At 38.2% G+C, this 12214-nt stretch overlaps 5 protein-coding genes across 5 annotated transcripts; 1 reads left to right on the top strand and 4 right to left on the bottom strand.

Moving 5' to 3' along the window:
* Positions 1-1248: 1248 nt before the first annotated feature.
* Positions 1249-2029, bottom strand: B0P05DRAFT_559753 (uncharacterized protein). Its single transcript, XM_051580305.1, has 2 exons — positions 1974-2029; positions 1249-1849 (listed from the first exon to the last, which is right to left on the bottom strand). The coding sequence occupies exon 2, from the start codon at positions 1638-1640 to the stop codon at positions 1392-1394; it is 249 nt and encodes an 82-aa protein (XP_051430634.1). The 5' UTR covers positions 1641-1849; positions 1974-2029; the 3' UTR covers positions 1249-1391.
* Positions 1875-3015, top strand: B0P05DRAFT_282215 (uncharacterized protein). Its single transcript, XM_051573435.1, has one exon. It carries the CDS (start codon positions 2115-2117, stop codon positions 2724-2726), a length of 612 nt encoding a protein of 203 aa, XP_051430633.1. The 5' UTR covers positions 1875-2114; the 3' UTR covers positions 2727-3015.
* B0P05DRAFT_559746 (protein-tyrosine phosphatase-like protein) lies at positions 2885-3623 on the bottom strand. The gene is made up of 3 exons (XM_051580304.1): positions 3398-3623; positions 3117-3358; positions 2885-3063 (listed from the first exon to the last, which is right to left on the bottom strand). Exons 1-3 carry the CDS (start codon positions 3536-3538, stop codon positions 2901-2903), a joined length of 546 nt encoding a protein of 181 aa, XP_051430632.1. The 5' UTR covers positions 3539-3623; the 3' UTR covers positions 2885-2900.
* Positions 3624-4003: 380 nt separating this feature from the next.
* B0P05DRAFT_591255 (PMCA-type calcium-translocating P-type ATPase) lies at positions 4004-7755 on the bottom strand (the record flags this gene model as incomplete). Its single annotated transcript, XM_051582883.1, has 4 exons — positions 4004-6171; positions 6223-6919; positions 6970-7200; positions 7267-7755. The coding sequence occupies 4 exons, from the start codon at positions 7753-7755 to the stop codon at positions 4004-4006; spliced, it is 3585 nt and encodes a 1194-aa protein (XP_051430631.1).
* A 126-nt stretch (positions 7756-7881) lies between these two features.
* Positions 7882-11492, bottom strand: B0P05DRAFT_559736 (SNF2 family N-terminal domain-containing protein). The gene is made up of 10 exons (XM_051580303.1): positions 10761-11492; positions 10470-10717; positions 10155-10386; positions 9104-10061; positions 8943-9054; positions 8655-8878; positions 8504-8609; positions 8387-8451; positions 8228-8340; positions 7882-8185 (listed from the first exon to the last, which is right to left on the bottom strand). The coding sequence occupies exons 1-10, from the start codon at positions 11220-11222 to the stop codon at positions 8096-8098; spliced, it is 2610 nt and encodes an 869-aa protein (XP_051430630.1). The 5' UTR covers positions 11223-11492; the 3' UTR covers positions 7882-8095.
* Between the last annotated feature and the right edge of the window lie 722 nt (positions 11493-12214).

The following is a 12214-nucleotide window of genomic DNA, read 5'->3' as shown; positions in this document are numbered from 1 at the left end:
TTTTATCTCATCGCATACAAAGATGCATGTATTTTATCATCTGATAGTTGCTATTAATTACTTGAATCTCGTTTCGCATTACAAATTCAAGTAGTATATTCATTTGTGAAGAAGCTCTATTCATGAGCCGCTATGCGTCGGCAAAAGATATCGTAGAATTTTTTTTTGGGGGGCAAAAGTAAACGATGTTTTAGACAAGAAAAAACAGTGAAATGCATGTTGAACCATCTTGCTTTTTTTTATGCATGAAAAGATACTGAATTCTATGTGAAATGTAGGTAATAACTAGTACATTTACTTTGTTGCTATATTTTTACTTCTTTTAACACTTGAGTAGACCGGTTTGTTGTAACCATCGTTCTCAGACAACAAAAATGCAAAATCGGCCGCTTTGATGGTTTTCGCCGAGTGAAAAGGACAAATGTGACAGTAAGTCCTACTTTGTCGTTTGGATAGATATGCAGACTCCAAAAACAAGCACTGAGTAAGTTAAAGACAAATCATTGAATGTGTGTATAGCACCAATGATGAGACTCTCATTCTCGGTATCTTTACTAAAAAGGATATCAAATCTGGCCCAAATGTATATGGAACTCTTTCTGTGCTTCTTGGAGTATTTCTCTTCTGTAGAATAAACCCCCATACAGGCCTTGATCCTTGATTTGGCACTGCGCTTGAATCACATATTCTTTAACGACCAAACCTTAATCTAATTCAAAAATTACCATAACAAAAGTTCCATCCTTTGGATGTGATATGCAAAGCTTAAAATGGTGTATAATAAATTGAAGCTCAGATGGTTCTCGAAGAAAAAAATTTGTTCGAGACGGATCAAAAGCGAGATTTCATTCTTGACATTCTTTTTGCTGCTATAACCTGTCTATAGTTTTCTTGAAAAACATAGTACTTCATCAAACAAGTCAAATTGCGCGTTTGTATACGTTTCTTTTTCTACACAAATCCAAACATACTTGCGTGATTGCTTGAAGTGAAAAGTATTAAGGATGATTTACTATATCGAGAATTTCGCTGTCCATAGCCAATCTTCTGTATAACACTGTTTTTGAGTTCCCGCTTCAAGGAGCAAAGGTCTGGTGATTTGCATTGGAAACACAACAGCGCGTTTATGTAATCTATGATCAGATCTTAGGCAACAAAAAGAAGAGATCTGGGTCTCGTATTTTTTTTTTCTCAAGAAACAAGGTTCATGATTGTTATTGTTTATAAATTTCTTTATATTAAGAAGGACGGAGATATTTGACTATTCTTTGAATATCATATAAAAGAAAATGTTGTTGTTGTTATGGTCGTCGTCATAAATCATGATACTGTTGTACAATTTTTTCCCTGTTACACTAGTCGAAACAGCCGCGTTTAGAGTTCTATTTAGTTTAGGCTAGGGAATCATATGTATCATTGCGTGCACCTGAATACAACAGTATAATCATACAGTTTCTATGATAATATCTCAGGCACAGATATATATATATAAAAAAGAGGTACGAAACTCCGACCCGATCCGGATATTCTCTCTCTGTCTCAATATTCTTGATATACAGGAAGAGATACATAAACAAAACGTAGCATTGTCCTACAAAAAAGAAAGAGACACTGATTTGAAGTTTTTGTGCAGCAATCATTTCGACATCATGGTGTTGATATCATAACAAGATGGACAATACATCATATTTTCCTCAAGTGTAATACCCTTTAGAAATGGTACGATTTCAGTTATTGACACCTTTCACACTGACAATCCAAAGTTACATTGAATGACATAATAATGATTTTTAAAAGTCTATTTTTATACTGTTATTTTGAAAACAACCTTCCTGGCCAATAAAACAAGGTATTCTTTGCTTTTCTTTTTTGCAAACCTTAAATGCAACAACATATATAAACGCATAATTCTTTGTTTTCTTCTTTCTTTACTTTGTAATCTATTAAACAAAACAACTAATATGCAATCCAAGGTTTACGCTCTTCTATTTGCAATCGTCATCTTCTTCTTCGCTCAAGTAAATGCTGCTTGTAACTGTGATCCCAGTGATACTAGCTGTCTTAGACAATGTGGTAAGTAAACATTTATATATTTCTTGGCAATGTATTAAGTAATGTCTATAGTCACCACTGGTCAATCTTGTATTGATGGCTGTGATGGCGATACTGACTGTTACAACAACTGTATTTCTAACCACTGGCCCGGTGAAACCGACTCTTCTTCCTCTTCTACTACCCGTGCTGATACCACCACCACTGCTCAAACCACCACTGCTCAAACCACCACTGCTCAAACTACCACTGCTCAAACTACCACTGCTCAAACTACCACTGCTCAAACTACCAGAGCCGCTACTACCACTGCCACTACTATCACCCTCATCTCTACTAGTGCTGCTGAACCTACTTCCACTGCCTCTAATGTCTTGATCAGCTCTGCCAGCATCATTGCTTCTGCTACTAGCTCTGCTGCTCCTGTTGATAGCTCCATCATTTCTTCTATTGCCTCTGTTGCTTCCTCTGCTGCCTCTTCTGCTGTTGTCAGTGCTTCTTCTGCTATTTCTTCTCAACTTGCTGCTTCTTCTGCTTCTGTCATTTCTTCTGTCAGTGCCAGTGCTAGTGCCTCTCAAACTGCTGCCCCTCAAAATGCCGGTGCTTCCACTAAGCCCTTCATGCCTGCTATTGCTATCGGTATGGTCTCCCTCTTCTTGGCTCAATTCTTCTAATCAAAGAAAGAAAGAAAAACTCTGTACACTTAATATATGTAAACATTAATCATCCTGTCTGGATAATAATTACTATTACTATTTACCCTTATTCTTTATTCCCTCTCCAACAAAAAAAAAAGAAAGAAATAATAAAGTATACTTTATATATATATAATTTTCTATCAGACAATGTTACATGATAATGCATTGGCTCTTGGATCGTGGTTTGTAACTTTCAATATACTTGAGCTGTTTCTTATTGATAGCACCTCTGCGACGTTCACGTATGTAGGCTACAGCATCTAATGCAGGCATGTCTTCTTCAATCAATGCAATAGCAACTAAAACAGGAGCTCTATTGTCCTTTTTTTTAAGTCTTTCAAGTCTATATGGATCTTATTTCTCTACCTTCCTAATCCAGCCACGCAATGAATGGCAATACAAGATAATTTCTCATCCGACGAGGGCTGTTGTTTACTAAATCTTGCTTCAATCAATTGAAGCCATGCATCTACAATGGGTGTTGGAGGTGCTTCACCATCAACAAAAACAAAGTCATGCACTTGAATGCCTTTTTCGTTTAACGGTTCTTTAGGATATGTTGCTTCACAACAACGAACGACATCTGTCACATGCCATCTCTCAAATTCCTAAACGGTGTAAGATGAATAACAAGAAGATAGACCTACGTTGATATATAAGGGCAAATTGTTGGAACTGGGTGCATCTACAATCAAGAAGCGAAGTTGGTTGTATTCGATAAAAGTAGGAGGATTAATCAATGATCTCACTCCGCCGTTGTTTGGATAAGGAGAAGATCGAGAATACATGGAGACTAATAATAAGGAGTTAATAAACTATAGATAAAACAACACATACATTTGAAATATGAAGAGAGAGAGAGAGAGAGAGAGACAGAGAAAAAAAAGGGGGAAAGAAAAAAGAAGGTATCTACAATAAGTGTTGGTTTGAATGAAAATATAGTGTTCTATCTAATAGGATTCTTTTAGTTATACAGTTATTGTATTGAAATAAACTTACTATTAGTTTATAAAAGAAGGTAGTATATGTCTATGAAGAAATTATAAGTAAACAAGAAAATAGCGCAAGCCTTTGATTTACTTTATTATTATTATTATTATCAGCCAGGATCAACCATCAAGCAAGTACATAAAGAAAAGAAAAAGAAGAAGAAAAAGAAAAAGAGAAAAATATAAAAATTTAAAAAATTACCAACGTCATGTCTGAATCGATATTTCCTTTTTTGTTTATTAAGTTTAATGTACAGATACAATTTAATGATTGCGTTGAATTGAGTCTAAGGAACCAGAAGAAAGCACAGTGTCTTGGTTTTGTTCTTCAAAGGCGGTTTCTTTCATATCAATGATAGGAGGTGAATAAGCAGGAACTGCTTCATCCATTTCCACTTGTTGCTTTTCATAAGTAGGACCATGCCATGCCACACGTTCATTACCAGCTACATACACACTGGGAGATGCTTGTTCATGGCTACCACCAAGATATCGTTGACGTGCCTTAGGATTAAACATAAACACAAATCCAAAGACTTCATCAGGAATCAATCGAATCACAACACCAATAGGGAGAGCCAAAAGACCGACCACGATCGAAATAGCCCAGCCAACACCATCAATACGCACTACCTGAAAAGCAGTACCACCAAAATTGACAATGATACATTGAAGTGCAATACAGAACACAAAGATGAACATAAAGAATCGATTGGCCAAAATATTGTGGAACACATTCAGTTTAGAATCAATACGACGACAATTGATTTCGTTAAAGATTTGACAGAACACAAAGGTGTTAAACACAATAGTCTGTAAGATAGGGTCATCAGATTCGTAATGAAGTACATCGCTGTACAATAACACAATCGTGACTACAATCTGGAAAATGGCTTGACCGATAATCATCTTCCACATTTTGAACGTAATCAAGGGAGAAGAACGAGATTCAGGGCCTCGTTCAAGTAATTCTTCTGTAGGAGGATCCGTAGCCAAAGCAAGAGCAGCAAAAGTGTCCATGATCAAGTTAACCCAAAGCAATTGAACAGCTGTCAAGACAGATTTTTGAGAATGGCTGGCCACAGCAGACACAAAGGTCAAGATGACAGCCGTGATATTGACCGTAATTTGGAACTCTAAAAACTTCTTGACCGAATCATTCACACAACGACCCCACATGATAGCTTTGACGATACTGGAGAAATTATCATCCATCAAGATAATACTTGAGGCTTCCTTGGCCACTTCAGTACCAGCAATACCCATCGAAAAGCCCACATCAGCCAGTTTAAGCGCAGGACCATCGTTGGTACCATCACCAGTGACGGCGACAATATCACCTAGTTCACGAAGACGACCGACCAAGATCTGTTTATCTTCAGGACTTGAACGAGCCAAGACTTGAAGACGAGGCAAGATGGCGTCCATCTGACTGGGAGGTAAGTTACGGAACACAGGTCCTTCCATGACAATGCCGCCTGGTGTATAGATACCACATTGCTTAGCAATCGATTTAGCTGTGACGACGTTGTCACCCGTGACCATACGGATAAAGACACCAGCTCTTTGACAGGCCTTCACAGCTTCTTTGACACCAGGACGAAGAGGGTCTTCAATACCCACAATACCAATCAGAGTAAGACCTTGACCTTCAATGATGTCTTCATAAGGCACTTCGGTTTCAGTACCGACCGTCTTGGCATGTCCGTTCTTTGGCGGCCAGCTATCAAAGTCACGATAAGCAAGACCCAATGTACGAAGACTGCGCGTGGCATAGCTTTGAATGATACGTTCAATTCTATGGCGATCCTCCTGTGTGAATGGGCGTGTCTTGATGTCTTCTGAAGACTTGTATTTAGCAGCGTTCAACGTCAAGATCTCACGGCAGTTTTGGACCAATATTTCGGAGGCACCCTTGACATGAGCACGATAGACAAAGCGACCTTGTTCAGTAGGATGAGGCATACGAATGATGGTGACCATGGCCTTACGTTCAGAACTAAAAGGAAACACTTGTTCAACAGGCCATTGGGTACGCAATGTCTCAAAGGGTTCAGAACCCGTGGTCTTGCCAAACTGTAACAAGGCGGTTTCAGTCTTGTTGCCGACGAATTGCTTTTGACCATCTTCATCTGTGGATTCAAACGCAGTCGAGTTGACAGCAATACCTTGATGCACAAGACGTAAGATGGGATTAGGTACCTTTTGAGCTACGGCTTGGATATCGATGAGGTCAACACGGTTACTAGGAGGATCTTGAATGAATCGAAAAGAAGAGCCCAAAGTACCGACAACCACCGTCATTTTGTTTTGTGTTAAGGTACCTGTCTTATCAGAACAGACAGTGGTAGCATTGCCCATGGTTTCACAAGCAGCCAGTACACGCACCAAGTTGTTATCTTTCAACATACGTTGTGTTGCATAAGCAAGCGCTAAAATAAATGAGTTCAAACAATCCTATTTTTTTTTTCTTAGGTACTTACCCAAAGTGACAGCCAAAGGTAAACCTTCGGGAACAGCAACTACTACAATGGTGACCACTACAATCAAGATACCCATGACGCTTTGAACAATCTCAGTAGCCACTGTAGGAATACCATCGAATTTCCAGTTCACAAAATAACGAATCAAAAGGACAATCAGCATTAAAAGGCCGACAGCAGAACCCAATTTGGCAATCATACCAGCCAAGCCATTGAGTTTTTCTTGTAAGGGTGTGGTTTCATTGTCTGTACGGAGAGCCATCATGGTGCGACCATGGTATGAGTTCACACCGACACCTGTCACAAGATAGGTACAGACACCTTCCAAGACTTTAGAGCCAGAGATAATAAATGGATCGGGATAAGATTTATGATGGTCGACTACGGTTGATTTCTCAACACTGCTGAGCATAGAAGAGGAAGAAGAAGCAGCAGCAGCAGCATCGTTGGTATGAGGAACAGATAAAAACTGGGTATTTTTTTCTTCTTCAGTATGCATCAATCGATAACAAGCTTCAAATGGTTGTTTGCGAACAGCGTCTGATTCACCTGTCGCAGCAGATTCATCACAGCGAACATTATGGCCTTCAATATAGATACCATCAGCAGCAACAATATCACCTGGTTCAAGATGAAGGACATCACCTACTTGAATATCATAGACAGAGATTTGAATGGTTTGGCCTTCTCGAGTAGCCTATAATATGGATGAGATACATCAATCAGACCATTCGATGTTGCTTTTACCTTGACAACTCGGTCATCTTTTTTAGCATTCAGTTTACGGAACTGTTTTTCTTTTTGAAAATCATTGACACTGCCAACAAGGACAACAATCAAAATAGCAACAATGATAGCAACACCTTCGACCCATTTGACACCAGCAATTTTATTTCCTTGAGCATCATATTCGGGCACAGCAATATCTTCATAAATGCCTACAGCCAAAGAAACCACAGCAGCCACACTTAATAAGATCTATATATATATATATATATAAATGAGATAATGCATATAACAAAAAAAAATCATGCTTGTATTTACAAGTGTTTTGTCTTGAAAGGCCATCCACATCAATTGAAAGATATTTTTAGCTTTGACAGGAGGGAGTGTGTTTGCACCAAACACAGACACACGTTGGCTGAATAGACTATGGCGTTCTTGTGTGGATAAGAAAGTGGCTGATTTTTTTAGTTGAGGTTTTTCATGTATCTCACTGGGTGTATGGACGACTGTTAATTTACTTGCATCTGATGTGACATCTTTTAGACTGATATGTTGCTGGTGTGTTGTATTGGGTGTAAGACCATGATGGACATCAGCCTGTAAACCCTTAGCCACACCTTCTAAACCTCCAAACGTATGGAGTAATTCTATGTTCTTTGGGTCTTGTAAGGCAGCCAATTGATCTGGAGTGAATGCAAATGGATTTGTTGGATCAGAATGGGGTGTAGTTAGTGAATCTCTCATGTCTACTTGTATTGATTCATGCTGTATTGAAATATCATCTTTTAATTTTATTTGAGTGGACATGGTGAATAATGAAAGAAACCGAGAAAATACAAAAAAAAGAAAGCAAGTATTTATATAAGAATACAGAAAATCACAACGAATTCTAAGAAATCATATTCAACTCCGAGCAAGTTTTTTTGTCAAGAGTGTACAAAATAAGAGCAAACTACTTATTTTAAAAAAAAAAGAGAGAGATCGCCCATTTATTCTTTCTATTAAACTGATTGGTCATCAATTTCCTTTTTGGGCATAACCTCATTGGATCATTCGATCAGAATGTTCCGTGTGGGCATATAAATACAAAGTGTAACAAGTGATATTCTATAAAGAGAAGAAAGAATACATAGAAGGATCGACAGGTCTACAAGTCAAATAGTTTTCTAATTTCATTTGCAGTTAATTTGGTTGACTTGACCAGTCCATCCCCAATAGCACCCTTAGTTAATTGTGCCTAAACCAAAAGATAAGTCTTTATTTTTTCTTTTCCACTTACTTTTTCATTCTGTAAGGCCATGATCTTTAATTCTACTGTGTCATCCACAATCAATCTGGTGACATAAACGGGTAGTCTTTGACCAATACGATGTACTCTATCAATAGCTTGTTCTATAGGATAATGGTAAATAGCCTTCTTCTATTGTCTCTCTGTTACCTTCTAATGCTGGATTCCACCAGATATCCATCAGAATCACTCGATTGGCTGCAGTAAGATTCAAACTAAGGACTATTTAATTCTTGATATTCTTTTGTTTTGTTTTGTTATATTTACCCTAATGATCCACATTTTAATGATATCAGCATGACTGTGCAAGTTGGATCATATCTTAAACTATCCAGGTTTCTCTCTCTTGTATTGCCAGACATAGAACCATCATCTATCCCAGTCAATTGGACATAAACAACAATACTGTCTTACTTACAACGACAGAAATGAAATCCATGTTCTCTTAAGGGGTTTTCAATCAGATCCAACATGGAAGTAAACTGAGAAAACACAATGGTTTTCTCACCAGGATTGTTTTCTCGAGTTTCCTTTAGAATCTCAATCAGTTTGTTGACTTTTGTGCTTGATTTGAATGTTTCGCTCTGGAGCGAGACACTACTGGTTTCTCCACATTCTGTACACACACGCAATACATCAGGCCTGCATATATACATTCTGTCAGAATATTCCAAATTCTTATTCTTCTTCTTCTTCTTATTTTTACCTGCCGCATAATTGACACTTGTTGATCACATCGTCATTCAAGTTGACATCTGACTCAATATCTAGACTATCTTTATCAAACTCTTTTAGAATAAGTTGAGGATGATCACATGCTATTCAACCAATCAGAATCATCTATTAAACAGCCATTCTCCATGTTACCTTGGCGTAATCTAAGCAGTAAATAAAGCACACTGGCATAAGCACCATGCTGTTTGTCAAACAAGGCCTGTAGATTACTTTTACCTCGAGCAATAATGTTGTCATACAAGGCTTTTTCAGGTTCAGTCAACCTGAGCATGAGATCCTGTCTTTGTTTGTTTGGAAGCTGAAGATTGGCTGCTGCCTTGAGTTCATCTTCTACCCTCACATCGACCAGACCATCTTCTTCTTTCAGAACATTCTTTGTACGCCTTAACATGACTGCCATCAACACTGCTTTTAATCGTTCCATCGCACGTTGAGAATCTCCAGCATGAATGGGGTTGGTGATATTGTGTCGAAAACTGTTATAGTCAGCCAAGGGTTGAATCTTGAGAAATCTCAGAAGACTATAGAGTTCATCCACATTGTTTTGGATCGGTGTACCCGTCAAACACCACCGTTTGACAGAAGAAAGTTCAGCACACGATAAAGAAGCTTTGGTCGTCCTGTTCTTGATTTGCTGAGCTTCATCAAGCACCACACGATACCAGTTGACTTGAAATAGTGCACCATAGCCCTTTTTTAGTTTTTGCCATGCAAGAGGTAAATCACAAGCAGATTTGATCTTGTCTTCTTCTTCTTCATCTATCACAAAATCATCCAGTCCATCTTTGTTCTTTTTGATGCGAATGCTTGTTTTTTTTTCACCCATATCAGAAGCCAAGACTTGATAGGTAGTCACAACTACATCATAGTTGTGAAAAAGACAGGGATCCTTGATACGATTGGCTCCATGGTGTTTAAGCACACGCAATGTATTGGTCTCTGTCTTGTTCTTGATTTCATCTACCCATTGTTGAAGTAGTGAAAGTGGTGTCACAATCAACGTCATTCGGTGCTCTGAAGTTGCTTGATCTTCTGACTTTAAAGTCGACAAGATCAGGGCAATTGTTTGAATGGTCTTACCTAAGCCCATCTATAATATACCACTCAGTAAAATGATTCACATCGATACAACTTACATCCTACATACAAAGTGAGATACAGATCACGTGCCTATCCTACTTACATCAGCAAGGATACCACCTTGGCTTGACTTGTTGTTTTCTCTATCCATCATCCAACCCACACCTTGAATCTGATGCTCCATCAACCTGACTGTCATGCCTTCTACATAACTTGGATCATCTTCATGTAACTCATTCTCTTCATCATCACTCAAGATTTCAATCACACCAAACGAATTCACACTCGATAACTGTCGTTTCTTTTTGGGTATCCTCGCAACATCACTTGGAATACTGGCTAATAAGTTCTCAATGTCTTTTTGATGCTGGGTTTGAATATCAGTCTCAGGTAAGCGTGAAGGGGCCGTTGTTCTGACAGATACGCATGTGGGTTATGTAATCGACATTCAGGGTTGTAAAAAGGTGGTGTCTTGAGAAACACGTGCTGTGACATCAGATATTTTGAGAGAGTGGCTACCATATCCGGTTGACAATACAGAATCACGTAAATAGGTGTACGTGTATGATTGGCTTTGCCTCGAGGAATCACTGTATCCCACCAAATCAAACGGTGATCAACTAAGGGACCTAATACCTTGGTATCTTTAAATGGAATCCAACCATACTTGAACAGGTTATTCAAAAGATCGTTTGATGGCATTACTTACGAATTTCTTGGGTACACTACGAGAAATGACACGGAAGGAGTAGTTTTGATTGTTAAGACGTCCTTCTGATTCCATTGTGACAATTTCGAAATTATGATCGCGGATAAGGATCAAAGGGTGTTTTTCTACGACAATATCTGTACTAATCATGCCGATGCATACATTTCTCTTTTTTGATCTACCTATCACATTGACTCTTTGTTGTTCTTGTTCTTGTTGCTGCTGTAATGGTTCTCTAAGTTTATCTAAGGGTGTTTGTTTGACTTGCATAGGCTGTGACTGTTGCGCATACATGGGTTGGGATGCATGATGGATGAGGGGTGCATCCTCTAGTGCTGCTCTGATTGAACCTCTATTGGATGTTTCTTTGTTCTTACTGATTTGATTACGAATATGCATTTGTTCCAAAAACAATTGTTGTCTTGATTTAGGTGGACTATCCTGAATATGTAATTGGTTCATTTGTTGCGATACCGGTGGTGTTGACAGGTTAGGTGCAGACTGCACTTCTAGAGTCTAATAGAATCAGTTTCCGATGGACATGGCAGTCTCTTACATTGGCAGATCCTTGTGGCGATCGAGTTGGGACTTCTGAAACAAGTCGTCTACGTTTGATGTCATTATCGGAATGATCAAATGACAAACGACTGTTGGGTTTTTGAGTATTTTCAAGACCCAAACTAAACTGACTGTCTTGGTTCATCAAGCTCAAAACAATAAATAAAAAAAAAAAAAAAAAGAACAAGAAAAGTTTTTATATGAAAAAAAAAAAAGGGGAGGCCTAAAAAATATGGGTCAAATGCATCACATGACAGAGATGAATCACTTGACTTCGTCACATGATCCATATGGATAATCAAAAATAATAATCTTACCAAGATGAAGATTGAACATGGCTGTCAATCGATAGTATGGAAAATTAAATATCCGCTAAGGAATCAATGAATTTCCATTGTCATAAGAGGATACACAGGTCAAAATAACCATGCTTTCATCTCTCCCAGTAGTTTTTGGTTAAAGACTTACTAGCCATGCTTAAAAGGCTTATGTTTGATTTCATTGCCAGAAAATGTTACTTTGAGAAGATGAACAGACGAAACCATAAGGTTTTTTCACGATATACAGGTAGTCTGAAACCAGATTATACACTCATAAATACCTACAAGCTATGCTTGCTATCATATAGGATACCTTTGGAGTTGATCTGGACTAAAAAAAAAAAAAAAAAAGAAAAGATACCTTTCGACCAAAGAGTATCAGCCGTGAAAATATTGAACTGGACAACCCTTTGAGCTTCTTTTGAGCACTACAAGACAAGAAATGGAGCTACCAACAAGCTCAAATACTCAGAGTGAGCATAAGACGCTCTAGTTTATGATCAACGCGTTTGTCTGCTGATTGTTCTATGGAAATAATGCGATATGACCTAAAAAACCTCATAAGCATGTTTGCGT

This window comes from Gilbertella persicaria (genome assembly GCF_025201335.1).
Source record: "Gilbertella persicaria strain CBS 190.32 chromosome Unknown B0P05scaffold_55, whole genome shotgun sequence".
Classification (NCBI taxonomy): Eukaryota; Fungi; Mucoromycota; class Mucoromycetes; order Mucorales; family Choanephoraceae; genus Gilbertella; species Gilbertella persicaria.
The sequence above is the reverse complement of the archived record's forward strand: the minus strand, read 5'-3'. Positions and strand labels throughout refer to the sequence as shown.